This window comes from Herpailurus yagouaroundi, unplaced genomic scaffold, assembly GCF_014898765.1.
Source record: "Herpailurus yagouaroundi ecotype Mexico unplaced genomic scaffold, PumYag 253, whole genome shotgun sequence".
NCBI classification, from domain to species: Eukaryota; Metazoa; Chordata; class Mammalia; order Carnivora; family Felidae; genus Herpailurus; species Herpailurus yagouaroundi.
This window is the reverse complement of record NW_024412470.1, coordinates 1049758-1065467: the sequence shown is the minus strand read 5'-3', so window position 1 is coordinate 1065467 and position 15710 is coordinate 1049758. Positions and strand designations below refer to the sequence as shown.

Genomic DNA, 15710 nt, shown 5'->3' with positions numbered 1-15710 from the left:
ATGTTATTATAGTTGGAGACATTAAAGGGGGGATCTTCAGTCTTTTCACAATATCATTATTATAGACAAGGGACTAGCTGGTAGGGATATAGAAATTGATGATACATACTGCTTTTTGATAGATGCAAGGCAATACATTTTAGACTAGATAATCTGAGAAACTTTCTATAAAATAGGAGTAGTTACAACAATTACATTAAATTACTCTTATTTGGTGATTGTTAATATCTTTATTTTTTCCCTTGAACCATCTTCATTTTTTTTTTTTTTGTAGATACCTGTTTCTTTTTTAACGCCAAGTATCATTTGTGTGTTTTCCTTACTAATGAGAGATTGTGGTTTAAACCTATGTGCCCTCAAGTGCAATAGAGGCAGGATCTTTATTTACAGTGTTTGATTTACAGTATTTTAAACTTCAGTAGCCTTACGTTTTGATTAAGTATTTCTGTTCTTTGTACTCTACCGTTTATCTCTACAAAATCAGCATCCTAACGGGAAGAAGCGTAGTATCCCAGTTCTTCAGTTTCTTTCCCACCAACTTTTCTACACTTAAAATCAGATGAACAAGGGAACAGAACTCTACTGTAGGCAGAAAGTACTTTAAAACCAGCAATAGGGAGGGGTACCTGGGTTGCTAAATCGGTTAAGCCTCCGACTCTTGCTTTGGGCTCTGGTTATGATTTCACAGTTCGCGGGTTCGAGCCCCGCATTGGGCTTTGCGTTGACCGCTGTGGAGACTGCTGGGGTTTCTCTGTCTCTCTGTCTCTGCCCCTCCCCTGCTCGTGTCTCTCTCCCTCTCTCTCTCAAAATAAATAAATAGACTTTTTTCTTAAAGGCAGCGGTAAGAAAAACAGCTTCTTTGTAACTCACGTGTGCTACTATTTTCAGTAAATACTTAGACACTGTACTAATTTCTTTGTTTTGTGAAATTTGCTGTGGAAACCTACTTAATTGCTCTTGAAGTTGTCTCCTGATTTCCTTTAAACTCTGCTTTGATATTTCAGTATGACATTTCAGGCTTTATCTAGAACCAAGCATATGTTTCTGTGTTTCACGAAAAGATAGTCAACTCTTAAAGCAGTATTATGAAGCTAATATGAAAAATTGTGTTTTACTTTATCTCGTGGTTGAATTAAGTAATCCTGAGCATTCGAGTGTATGTATTCACTTCAGGATTCCCTAGAGCTGTATCAGCCTTTCCCAAACGGTTTCGTAAAACACAGAGAACCCACCATTCACATGTTATACATGATGTTACTAAATAGTCCAAAAACAGGATCTTTGGTTAAATTGATTTGCAGAACATCGCATAGGCTGTATCTCCTTCTGAGAGTTTTGCAGAGGTCATTTGCATATTAAAGGCTCTGAGAGGCCTTTTCAGTAAAATAATAATACTGATGATGCTGTTAAACGAAATCTGTTTTCTAAACACTTTGAGAAATGCCAAAACATGTACAGTGAATTACTTGCTTGAATTTGTTAACGGATCATGTTATAGTGTTTTATCAATTAAGGTGCAGCCTAATATCAGAGTGAGTCTCTCTCCTTGCTCTTACTCCCAAGCCACTTCTTCATTAGATAAAGGTTTATATGGTCCGGTCCTAAACTTCATAATTGCAGATTGGAAACCAAGTTATTAATAAGCTCAGCTCACCACTCCCCCACATATGAAACATTTATATTTAATTTCTTTCTTAACCTTTTGCCTCTTCGCTCAATCTTTTAAATCCAGTACCAGCAAAAACTCTCTGAACCTTGACCCAACTCCTCACCCTTTGGGTATTTACTAAATACCTGTCGGCTTTACCTCCTTTTCTAGCTTCACCCTTCAGCTCTCCCTCACTAACATAGCCTTCCTTCGACGTCCAAGCCTTCTGAATTCTTTCAGGAAGCTCCTTTTGTCTGTCCTGTGTCCAGTCCCGGTTTTCTCTCATCTGGAAGAAAATACAAACGTGTGCCAAAAATATAAATGACGTTCTCCTCTGAGACATGGTGACATTAGAGTATGGAACATCTCCTCTTACGGAGTGTCATCCCACCTCTTCACGGCATGCACACGCTTGCAGTTCAGTTCAATTCCACGGGGCCGTATCGAGCCTTCTGGTGGACCAGGGAGGGCTGGATAGCTCTTAGAAATTGAGCTTTCACTGGTGACTGATGAAGAGGATCAGCTTGCCACTGTCTTTGATTTGAGAAACTAGGCTAGTACCAAGTAACAGTTGCTTTGTATTAATTCCCGTGGAAATGTGCCTTTTCTTTGGTGTGCAAATGGGACTTTGATGGCCTTGCATCAAATGTTTTTCAGGTCTGTTACTCTCTGCTGGATTTGGTTTCTAATTACTGGCAATTTTGGTTTAGTCACCCCCTCTTTACATTCTCCCAACACCTCTGGACCATTCTGGGTTCTACTCTCGGTCTCCATAGCACCCACGGGTGATGCTCCATGTATTTGATTGGTCTCAAAGATGGATACCTCAGGAGTAAGCCAGTGCCTGTCTTTGCCCACAGGGGTGCGCCTTGACAGAGTACGTGGAGGTCGGCAGAAGTACAAGCGCAGAATAGATGCGGAGAACAGCCCCTACCTGAACCCTCAGCTGGTTCAGCCAGCCAAAAAGCCATGTAAGTACAGCAGACATGTCTGGCTTTCCAACACACGGAATCCTCCCAGTTGGCTCAATGTATATCCCTTTTGGCATGCCCATCCCCACTGACTCCAAGGAGACTAGTCTTCGTTGGGGGCCGTGGCTCTGTTCCCAAGAATTGCCTTTTAGGAGCAACAGTAACTCAGCTAATTATCTTTTTTTTTTTTTTCCCTATGGTTTCTCTCCCCTACCTTTTTTTCACGTAGTCATTTTGTAGAAGCATAAGCATATTAAGGCATAGCTTATATAGTGAGAATTTTACATTTACTGGTTATCTTTATTTTCAGAGGTACATAAAATGGATCATACTGTAATCATTAGTTCATTGGAGCTGTTAGTTTCAGATTTCACAAGAAAGTGATTTTTGTAGTTTTCACTAACTAAATGAGTTTGACTGCTCAACCTCCCAATGAAAATACATTAGGAGCCTCATTAATTTGGAGCTATGGAAGGTTAACACACTAGCTAGCAATAGATTAAAACAAGAATAGGCCCTACTAATAACAAGCATAGGTTGGTGGTTCCATCTCAGATGCCCTTATGGGCCTTACGAATTGTTTCTAAAGAGTCCATGGTTTTATAATGCCAGATTGCAATTTGAAAGGATGATGGGTACACTGCTAAAATGCAAGCCCCATTCTGTTTGTCATTAACTAAAAAGAGCCGGGATATAGATGGAGGCAATAACTGCATCCCATTTTCTGAAAAATCAGTTCATAGTTCTAGCACAACGGAGCTAACCTCCTAGGATATTTACGCATAGAGTTCGTACTGGGCACTGAGAAGTGCTTTGATGGAAACGGTTCTCACATTTAGCTGTCTCTGTCTCAGAAGACACAACCAGCACTTAACCAGAGGAAGCTGCATCCAGAGCAGTTGTGGGAAGACACACGGGTAATTTTTGATCTGCTTTCAAGGGAAGAGAAAGTGTCCGCTTCTAATTCAGATTCTCCAGGAGGGGTCGCTGCTGTGCATCATACATGTGAGCATATGGGGATCTGTTAAATAAATAAAACAGACCCTGAACTGTAAATGAAAGGACATTTTAGCTATGTCAAAGGAAAAACAACCAGTTTTACATAAAATTAAAGCTTAAGTGAACATATGGCATAGTTTCCTTTTGCCTTTCCAAAAAACATTATGTTGATTATACCTTCAATTGTCCAATCTGGCATCTTCTCCTCAGCCTGCATAAGCTGGTTGGCATTCTGCAAATACAATCTAGGACTGCATTAAGCAGATTTTGCACATTATAATAAAAAACTTTCTGATAATACAATAAAATGCAATAAACACTAATGCTTAATTTCGTTAGGGGTTAGTTTCCTAGGCTCAATATTACACAGCCTGCCCATTTCTCATTCATTTTGCACGAACATTGACTGAAACCATTGATAATTTCCTCTTCTGAGAGAAAAATGAGCACCAGCCCGTTTGTAAGTCCACATGATAGAGGAACATCTATGGTTTTCGGCGTAAACCTGAGAAATTGGGAAGTGGCTTGTCAGGTGCCTTTAAGAAGATTATAGCAATTTCAGTGAGCTCCATTTGTCTGAGATAAAGAGGACTCCTAATAAATCATTACTCATTATCTCAAGGCCTCTGTGTTAATTTCCCTTAGTCCATCCAATTAGTGTGTTTTTGTAACAAACATTTATAAAACTTAATTTTCAGATCCTGTCAGATAAGTCAAGAGGCTGTGCCTGGGCTTTGCTGAGAAAGTGGCTCAGGGAGATTTCTGGACCCTGACTGATTGTTTGTGTACTACAAAAGCCCAAGAATGAAAATTGGGTTCTATTGATTCTAATTAGGGAAACATTAAATAAGATTTACCTAGAAACAGTGCTGTCGGCTATTCCATTTTCCGAATAATGGGAATTTCTTCGCTTCAGCCAAATTTCTCTAGCCCTTCCGGTCAAGTCCACTGACTTGGGTAAAACAAGTACCATCTTCTCAGTACTAAAGGAATTAGAGTCAGGATTTTCTTTGGGTACATTTCTGTGCCCTTTGTTAAATGTTGCATTTTCTTCTAATCCTGAGAATCCAGTGGTTGCTGACAGGTTTTGTCGCATTGTCAGAGCAATGGAAGTTGAAACTTTTCCAAGTGTAACTAAACATACAGGGTGTTGTTTCCATAGCATATATAAGAAACAAATGCCATTCTTCACAGATCCTAAAAGTTAAAAAAAAAAAAAGAATCTGTATTTAATTTTATTTTTTTCCTACAAAATATGGTGTTTGGGAATATTTCCTCCCAAATCTGCATTTTCAATTTGGTGATAATTGAATATTCCTGCCAATGAACGGTTATCTTTGATGATTTGCAATAAATGTAATTCTTAAAGCAGCCATAATAATAAAGTTTTTAAACGTTAGAAAAATTGCTAATTATAGCTTGGATAATTTCCTTGTCATTTCATTAAAGAAGACCAAAACGCATGCTACGTTTTCAATTCTAAGAAATATGCAGTCTTTTCATTTAGGGTTAAGAAGTTAATGATGGGTTAAATAGTTAATAATGAAAGGAAAATTATCTAGTAAACACAGAGGAAACTTTGGCTTTGCTCACAAAAGTCCCATTTAATGCCCTGGTTTTCTAGAGTAATAGTAGTACATAGAGCATAAAAATATTTGGGTTTATTCTTACCCATTTGTATCTCTTAATTTAGAAGAAAGTACAAACTCTAAAGCTACACATAGAAATTGAAAATAGGGCCAACAAGAAAAATCATTCTGTTAGCAAGGCTTTACAGCCCTTCCATAAACTCTCACATGCCCCTAAGCAATAAAACACATTTGATGTGATGCTTTCCATTTGTCTCTAGTGTTTATTTTATGAAGGATTTTAAAAACATATATCACAAATTTCAGACAGATAAATCTGAGCCAGAGAATGAGCTAAAGACAACAGATAAAAATAGAGGATTAAAGAATTAGGCGCTCCAAAGAGAAAATATTGTCGCCTTTAAGTAGGAGTAGTTTTCTGGAAACTGATATTGGCTATATTTGAAAGATTGGCTGGGTGTGTGGGGAGGGAGAGAAAGGAGAGAAATTCCTATTTAATGCATCCCACAGAGATAGAGTTATATAGTCAGTAATTCACCCAGGCAGAAGGGCTCTGACCTTTGCTCTTCTTTAAAAGAATTAAGACAATTAATGACTTTCGTGCCCATTACGACTCTGGGCACTGGTAGTTCTCTGCCTTCCACATTATATTCTACAGTTCAGTGGCTCATTGTGGATTTTTATTTTAAAGATGTTGTATACTATTTAATCTGCTTCCCGAAATCCCACTTAAGAATCAAAGAGCAAACCTAGAAAGCATCTAACTTCTCTGCTCTGTTTGCTATAAAAAATTTCATTACAGGACAGATGCTTCATTCCAGCAAAGGCAGGTAGAGCAAAGAAGAAAGGAATACATTCTGTTACAACTGCAGTGGCTTATTTCTTGCTATGAGTTTTCCCGAACACTGTTTGATATATATATATGTATATATAGAAACGTAAATAGAATATTTGGGGTTTATTGTAGACAATTTGAATTATTTTTCAAGATGCGGCATACTTTAGGGTTTGTGAAACAGGGATGATGCTACTAGTGATCTTGTAGTGCTCTGGTCTGATCCTGCAGATAACAAGATTGTCTCACATTTGTTGGTGGCCGAACCGGAGAAGATCTATGCCATGCCTGACCCAACGGTCCCTGACAGTGACATCAAAGCCCTCACTACACTGTGTGACTTGGCTGACCGAGAGTTGGTGGTTATCATTGGATGGGCGAAGCATATTCCAGGTACATTTTCTGAAAAGAAAAAAATGAAACAGAAAAGGTTGCAATGATTCCCTAGGTTGCCTATGTAGATTTAGACAAATTCAAAATTTTCTCATTAGTATGGTTTTTAACCTCTACATTTGTTTTTATCATACTTAATTTAGAGCTTTGCTGATCCTAATCGAATCATAAACCTTTCTATGTCTGTAGCACCTCGAACACCTGTTATTTTCTTCATATGCAAAAGCACTATTGCCAATATAAGATAAAGAAGAATGTATCTTTAAAAAAGATGTCTTCATTCCTCTTAAAATTCTGACCTTTCCCTTCAGGAGATACTTCTACTTTTTCTTTTCACTTAAAACCATGTCTTTGTCAGCAGTTATCTAATGTACCTTTTTTTTTCTGTTAAGAAGAACTCATTCTGTTGTTCGTGGTGGCTATTTACACTGAATTGCTATTTGTATTTATAAGCTCTCCTTTGGTTGACATTTACTATTTCCCATGGATTTGAACACAGATGATAAAAATGAATATTAAATTGACATCATACAGTTTTTCATACGGTAACTTAAAAGTAGTATTTGAAAGTAGCCTATTACTTTGCTTTCTTGGCCAATCCCATACCATCCATAAACATAGAGCTGATCACAAGTTTTGAGAATTTTAGTAGTCTGCTTGAATTATTTGTTATTTGTTTGTTTGAACTTTGATCTTCAGGTAGTTAAGAAACAAGTTTTTGAATGATGCGCACTGTTTTCCTGGCACAGTTAACTTATTTCTGTCTCCTTAAACTAGTTTGTCTTTATGCTTTGAATGCTACAGTAATTTCTTTAATCAAATTGATGGAAGTCCCTTTCCCAGCCCACACTGAAACCAATTTCTTGGTCATGATACGCCAGCTATGTTGCTAACAGTCGTAACGAACTGTCAGGCGATATCGCAGTGAAGCTAATTTGAAGTCATTAGGTGTGCAGCGTTCAGGCGACAATTTGTTACAGTGGTTAGGAACACAGCTGACATTTCTGAATGGCTTTGTTCGGTGCAGTTCTAGATGAGGCCAAGCAAATTGTAAACTAATTTAAACATCACTCTGTATTATACTAGCTACTTTGTCTTACACTGTTTGCTAATAAAGCACCCCAAATTAAGTCAAAACTAGTTAAATAGGTGAGCTTGAGTGTGTTCTTTGGAAGATACCTATACGAGGGTTACTGCATGTGAAAGGAGGAGCATTTGATCATCTGGATAGTTGATATTGCACTTCGATTGTAATCACACTCGTGTGACTTCTAGAAAAACGAATAAAGGATATGCTGAAAGATGTTGAGACATTTGGGAATTGTAGCATTAGAAAATGTCAGAATTCACTTAAACAATGTATGAAGACTTTTCTGACTTAATGGATGCAAAGTGTGTTGAAGTGTTTTAAAGCAAAAAGAAACAAAAGCTAACATCTGTTGAAGTATCCACAGACCCTTTTGAAGATAATCAATATATATCATTTGTATTTACATATTTTATTTTATATAAACAGAGACACACACACACATATACTCAGCTATTTATTTTATTTTTAAATTTTTTAAAAAAGATCTTATTTTTAAGTAATCTCTACACCCCGTGTGGGGCTCGAACCCACAACCCTGAGATCAAGAGTTGCACTCTCTACTGACTGAGCCAGCCAGGCACACCTACCTATACTCACATATTTAAAATATCGTTATTCTAACCCAGGGCTTCTCAGCCTTGACACTATTGACACTTGGAACCAATTATCCTTTGTTGTGGGGGACTTTCCCGCTCATGGGAGGGTGCTTACAAGCTTCCTTGGCTTCTACCACTAGTCCCCTTGAGTTGTGACAAACAAACATGTCCTCAGGTACGGACATATGTCCGCTGGCAAGCAAAACTGTGCCCCAGCTTCCCAACTGAGAACTGTTATTCTCACCTGGGAATCGAGTAGTATTATCTGTGATTCATAGCTAGGGACAGTTGAAGCATAAAGAGGTAAAAACACTTACACAGAATCACAAACGTATCCGGTACCATCAAAGCATATATTCAGCATTGCTTCCTGGAGTAGAGTCAGGAGACCCAGTTGACTGCATTTCACAGAACCATTTCAGAATACTAATGATAATAATGTTAATGTTATTGATAACGACATGAAAGACCATGTAACTATGACTCCAAACCACCCATTATTTCAGAGAACTCTGCCCAAGTTCTCCCTGAATTGAGATACATGTTAAACCAATCCTTTAATATTGTTCAGACATCCCATAATAAAGACCAATAAAAGGCAACAACTCCTTACAGTGCTCTCTGGTAAGGGAAAGTCAGTGATAAATTTGTGGGTCCAGTTGTGCATCTAAGTAGAAATGTCAGCTTACAAAGGAACTTGTCACAGTAAAGGGGCTCTAGTGACTTTTGTGAAGACAGTAACTTTAAATAACTATGAGTAACAGCATTTCCAGTGGTGGAAACAATTACTGTACGATTATGTGTTCAGTCTTAAGCTGAGGCTTAGAATCGGTGGGGACTGACGTTATTCTCTCTCCATAGCAAATGCCAGAGGAGGTCACTGTGAAGTGATGATTCACAGCTCTGGTGTTCCACAGCTCTGGTGTTCCCGATACCCTCAGGGTGTTTTAAATGATTGCAAGGAGTGGGTTGGCTTTTCAGAAAAGGATTAGCTGAACAAGAATTAACTGAAATTCTTTTAAATTGTTAAATAATGAGTGTGCCATGCAGTGCTTTGAGGTAGAGGAAGAGGATGCTCTGATCTTAGAGTGCTGGTGTACCCCGAGTTCAGGGAGGTTGGGCAGAGCAGCAGTGTGGAGTCTGGGATGGGGGACTGGTGGGGAGAGAGGGAGACAAAGAGAATATAAAGATTAAGGTCACATTTGTGCCATGATAGAAGTAAAATCGTGTTCCTGATAACTTGACCCAGTCCTCATAACTGGGGTCAGAGCCTGAATTAAAGCCAAATCAGAACAGAAATTCCACCTGTCTTTGTCTTAAGCATTTTAAAGTTATGTTAAAATTAAAATGAAATATTTTTTAATACCAAAATTTAAGCCTCTGCTCTCTTTATGCTGCTCTCAGTTTGTATAATCACACACGCGCGCACACACACACACACACACACACACACAGTTCAAAGATTAAGTTTAGCATCTAAGATAAGATCAGTAGCCTTTCTACACTGCTGGGAATGTACTCTTGTATTCTTGCTTTTGCTACATAAAAAAATGAAGAATTCAACAAAAGAAAATATTGAAGAAAATACATATGGAGTGGTTTTTTTTTTTATCAGTAAATCGAATTAGTTGACTTACTTTAATAAATCATATAAATGGAAAAGTGTGTTCTTACAAAACATGACCATACTTTATCTATAGAAGAAAAAAGATCACAAGGGCTTTAGAAAATGCTTGACTTTAGTTGGAGGAGCATAAGGGCACAAGAACAGATGATGGTGCCCTAATAGCCCTTTTTAAGAATGACAGGGCCCCGCCATTAGCATCCTTTTATATCCTTGGAAATTGCTCATGCCTCGCTTTTCTGGTTCCTATCTGCCTGACTCTTTTTTATTTCTCTTTCAATTTCGTCCGCGCTCGGATAAGCGCATGCTAACACAATATGATTGAGCTGTAAAATGGAACGCTGTCGCCTCTAATCTCTTTTATGTAGATACGGACTTACTGCACACTCCACTTCATTCTCTCCCCATTGTTGGCCTTTTTTTAGAATGGGCTGCCAAGTAATGGAGGCTCCGTCAAATATTAGAGCTAGGTTTCACAGGGTGTGATAAGACGATTATCAGCCCAGCAGTCAGATCTATTATTGTTCTTTGTGGTTGATTAAAATATTATTATGTACCGTTACTTTGTTAGCAAAATGCAGAATGTGCTTAGTCAGATGGTGCTTAAAAAAGCATAACCCATATTAGCTGACCTATATAAGTGGCTTAAATATATTATGGGTCTCATCCGACAGTTCACTTTAAAAGAATGGAAGGGTATTTGAACAATTAAGTGAATGAATATATTTTAGAACGTTTTTTTCTTTTATCATATATGGTAAGTTTTCAGGTAAGCTTCTTTATTTTTAACATGACAAATTAAACAGCTGTCCTACTGAACGAGAGGACTCGGCATAAGTTCAGGGCCTCTTAGTCACATTTATAAAATGGTATTTATTGTAATGACATCAAACAAACAAAAAACTCTAATTTTTATTCATGCTCAGTGAAGGCAGGAAATACTAAGCTGTAAAGGAAAACCACACTAGGAAGATAATGTGAGAAAACAGTCTTTATGGGTAGTTTATTCATGTAAGAAACAGAAATCTACAGATTACAAACCAGTGTTTTTCATTTACACTGAAATATTTTTTGTAAAAACAATCCGTTAGAAGAATATATCAAAAATTGCTCATTGAGTTGGGATTTGTATATTTTTCTCAACAGAAGTATTGAGATTTTTCTAGAAATGACAAATCTCTAAAGAAGATGTATAAGCTATTTCTACATTAGGATGTAAATCTTGTGGGCAAATACCCAAGAATATTTTGAACATTTATTGCTAATGATACTGTTTAAAAATCTATCTGTTGTTCTAATGCATTTTCTATAGAGACCAGTTTTTTTAAGATTATGTCATCTGCCAATCAGAGTTGTGGAGGTTTTTATTTTTTTAATTTTTAAAATATTTTTTAAAGTTATTCATTTATTAATTTTGAGAGAGAGAGGGAGGGAGGGAGTAGTGGAGAGAGGAGAGAAAGAATCTCAAGCAGGCTCCGCACTGTCAGTACGGAGCCCAACATAGGACTTGGCTCGATCCCAGGAACCCTGATGTCATGACCTAAACTGAAATCCAGAGTTGGATGCTCAACTGACTGAGCCACCCAGGCACCCTCAAAGTTGTGGAGGTTTTTAAAATGCCCATTACTTACCTAAAACTGGTAGCACCATTAAGTGATAATGATATGGGCAAAAAGCACCAAAAAAAAAAAAAAAAAAGTGTGGTGGAAATAATTACCATAAGATTATGCTTCCATTTGTAACATGAAGTATGTTTCCACGTGTGTATATGTGTGTGTGATTATGGTTTGATGTGCAGGTCAAGGGCATGGTTGACTGAGAGTTATATCATATATAAGTAGCACCTACGGGGCGCCTGGGTGGCGCAGTCGGTTAAGCGTCCGACTTCAGCCAGGTCACGATCTCGCGGTCCGTGAGTTCGAGCCCCGCGTCAGGCTCTGGGCTGATGGCTCAGAGCCTGGAGCCTGTTTCCGATTCTGTGCCTCCCTCTCTCTCTGCCCCTCCCCCATTCATGCTCTGTCTCTCTCTGTCCCAAAAATAAATAAATGTTGAAAAAAAAATTAAAAAAAGATAATAAGTAGCACCTAATATTCTGTTCTGTATCTATATCACTGACATCTGTATCTATATCACTGACATCTGATATTAGTTGATTGAAAATATGCATAGCCCAAAACTGTTCATTGACCCTGAGGCTCCACTCTCTGCCCCATCCCATAACCAAATTGACGTGTAGTTGTAATTTCTACTTTGCTGTGAATGAATTGAAGTGATTACAGCCTCTTTTCTCAGGATTAATTTTCTTTTGCATATGTAACTTGATGATTTCAGAACTATGAAGTAATCGAGTCTTTTATTTAAGTGTAGAAAATGTAAATTTAAGACTCGAAGCCTTGGCTTAATAATACTATTAAGTATTCCCAAACATTTGGAAGTAATATTTCATGTACCTGATATTTCTTTACCTGTGTACCTATAGTTGTGGTTTTTACGGGTGCAATGAACCTAAAAGTAAAATCAGACAGCCTAAGCTGTAGTTGAGTAATTTTTTGTAAGTTATGTAATTGCTCTAGCCATTAGTTATATTGTGAAAATCAAATGAGGGAAAGAATACACATGCAAATTAAACACATATGTATAATTAATTTACAAATTACAAAGCATGATCTAAATGTAAAATATTCAATGTTCATTCTAGTTTCTGAGATACTGCACATAGATTGTCGTTTTATTGCAATGAAAACCAAGTGATCTAAAAAGTCAGTTTAATAAAATCCATTTCCAAAAATACTCACAGTAAGCCTCAGTTGTAATGCAAAGGTTGGATGGAAACTTTTTGATCAAAGGGATCTTTGTGTGGATACTGTCATCATTCTGTCTTAGGTGGGCAATCATTAGCATCTAAATAATCTAGTTCATCCTTCTTGGCCAAACCTAAAATAACTGAATGTTTATCAGTTCCTGAGATCACAACTGTGATAAGGAAATAGGAACCAGTAAGTTGAAAACTATATTATGAAAAAAATAATCTGAAAGGTCACCTAAGGTCTTTCATTTTCTGCAGCTACCCTTGCTAGAAGTAAAAAAAAAAGAAGAAAAAAAATAGAGAGACCAATCAAGAAGTCACAAGTTTTCCTAGACCGAGATGGAAAGATCCTAGACAACCCAAACATGGTTACAGCTGCTTATAGAGACTTACTGCCACCACTCAGTGCCACTGTTTGTGACCTAATGCCTGTTCTGTAACCATGCTGAATTACCTGTGCTCATGTGATCTCTATTCCAGCATTACTTACACTCCATTACTAGGTGTCCCTAAATTATGTTTGCCATCTATAATAGCCATGCTGTTGTATACCTCTAATCAAAGAGGAATCATAATTTCATAGTACTCGTTGAGTACAATTTAAGTATTTGAGTTGCTGCTATGTACCTAACACTATGTTAGGTACTATGGGAAATGTAAAAGATTAACATGACGTGATCTCTACCCTGAATCATGTATCTCTGTCTACATAAATATATATGCATGTGTGATTATATATATACATATATATGTGATTATTTCCTTTTACTGAGATTAAGCTTTGAATACAAAAACAATTGACATCTATACAGTGATTTAATGTTTACAAAGTGCTTTCACAAACATTAAGTTGTTACTCGTAACAATTCTGTTATTCTCTGGGTAGGCTTTATTCTTATGATCCCCACTTTATATATGAACAAACTTGAGAGTCAGAAGTTTGACTCACACTGTTAATGGGACTTGTACTCATAGAATATTCAACATACATGACTTTTTACCAATGGCTTCATTATGTCTTTCTTCCCCATCCTTATCAACCCCCCTTCCCCTACACCAATGTACTATCTTATTTGTTCCAGGTTACCTATCTACCTGTCATAACAAATTTAGGTGAATGTAACATATTTGCCCTAACTTTAAATTCTGTCTGTGCATTTACAAAATACAAGATTAAAGGAAAGGAGGATGAATTAAAAAAGGAAATGTGTGACACACCTTCACTCAGTGAAAATCAAGGCATTTGACTAATAGTGTACCCTAGATATGCCCGATCACAAATTTTGATGAAACAAGGCAATTGCTGTTTAACTACTCACCTGAATAGTTGAAGAATTCCTTCAATGATTGGTTGCTAAAATCGGATGCTCCCCCTCCCTTACTCCTGTTTGGATTCACTGGCCATTGAATTTGATTGAGAGTTACAGGGAAACTGGAACAGAGGTGAGTCAAGAGACTTTCAACCACACCAAATATCAAAATGTTAGTTCCACCGCCTTCCTCCCTCCCTCTCTCCCTCCCTCCCTCCTTCCTTCCTTCCTTCCTTCCTTCCTTCCTTCCTTCCTTCCTTCCTTCCTTCTTTCCTTTCTTCCCTCTTTCTCCCTCCACCCCCCCTCCCTCCCTTCCTTCCTTCCTTCCATAAAGTATTTAGTGAGCTCTGTGTCAGGCAATGTGCACAAAAGATACACACATGAGTATGAATAAAGCACAAGTTCTGCTTTTACGACCCTTCCAGGGTAGTGGGTGATTAGAAAGATGAATCGACAACTAGAACTCCACGATGTGGGCTGTGATGGTGCTCTTACACAGAGTCACATGGAAGCATGGAAGGAGCCGCAGGAGGCTAGACACAAAAGCAAGGACCCCATTATGAAGAATCTTGATTGTCACGCTAAGGAAATAACATTTTATACTAAGACAATAGAAGCGATTAAAAATTTTAATTGAGCCAGCTTACATAAGGAAAGATTACTTGGTATACTTTTGAAAACAACAGTGTTAAATTTCTGAATGTTAAAGATGTCTATATGTACTACGTCCTAAAATATGATATCATTTTCAGGCAAGTTCTTGGTAATTGTTATAGTCTTTGAATGATGAGGTGACAGGATGAGTCCAGCCATTTGGATTACTATCTATCATGATCTTTCAGAAACCTGAAATACCCGAGGTTTATCAAACTATTGACCTCCTATAGACCTGGCCCAAGTCTTTTTGTTCTGGAATTCAGTTTGTCAATGGAGCTGTTACTTCTGACTTGTCTCTTCTTCTCAAGGCTACTTGATGAGTTAAAGAGACAAAGACTTTTGTATCTTGGGAGGAAATTGTTATATGAAAGCAGCTATAATTAGTATAATTCCTATATGCTTAAATGCTGAATCAAAATATCTTTTTCTATCTCTAAATGAAGAATTTGAGGGAGAAGAGCAGAACATGACACTGGCATGTTGTGTTTCTCTCTGTTCCTTTTTGACCCTCCCTCCAACCCTAACCCCACCTCCCTTCTGGGGCTGGTTGCACTTTTTCCCCTGCGCCCCCCTTTATCTGCCTCAGCCAATCTCCAAATGAATGCATGTCTATCCTGGCCTTGGCTTTGACACTCTGGATATATTGATTAATAGTTGCCCTAAGCTCCTTTTAGCAAATCAAATTTTCACTTTTAGCAAGGATTTCGCCTCTGATTTATTCAGCAAAGTGAAATGCACTAAATTGACTTTGACATTCAGGGAAAATGGCTGAAAAACAAAGAGCAGAAGAAAGAGATATAAATTGTGTGGCAGCTGGAGACTTCAAGCATCAGAGAAACAGTTTTCTATAGAATACAGAGTAATTTAAAAGCACTTTTTAAACACAGAGAGAAGTGATGTCTTCAAAAAATTTAACTGCTGAGTTTTCTTTTTGCAAGAGGGTATAAGTATTACTCAGCTGAATTCAGAATTTCTAGTACAAGACATTATATTTTGTAGATAAAAATAGCTTAGTAATCCAGGATTGTATATATCAAAATTAGTTTATGCAGGCTAGGAAGTAACCTAATTACTTTGGAAAAAGAAATATTCAAAAATTATCCTATACAAAATAGAATAACTTGTAGGTGTTAGTGCTTTACAGCTGTGTGTGTGTGTGTGTGTGTGTGTGTGTGTGTGTGTGTGTGTGTGT

General features: G+C 37.5%; 1 protein-coding gene across 13 annotated transcripts in view; it reads left to right on the top strand.

Moving 5' to 3' along the window:
• ESRRG (estrogen related receptor gamma) overlaps positions 1-15710 on the top strand; it is a 633554-nt gene that overhangs the window by 567633 nt on the left and 50211 nt on the right. For 12 of the 13 annotated variants that reach the window (XM_040460922.1, XM_040460918.1, XM_040460923.1 and 9 more), the window contains 2 exons: positions 2509-2619; positions 6253-6435. In XM_040460922.1, coding sequence (XP_040316856.1) covers positions 2509-2619; positions 6253-6435 — 294 coding nt within the window. The remainder of the gene's footprint in view (positions 1-2508; positions 2620-6252; positions 6436-15710) is intronic. The other variant, XM_040460916.1, reaches the window with a different exon arrangement.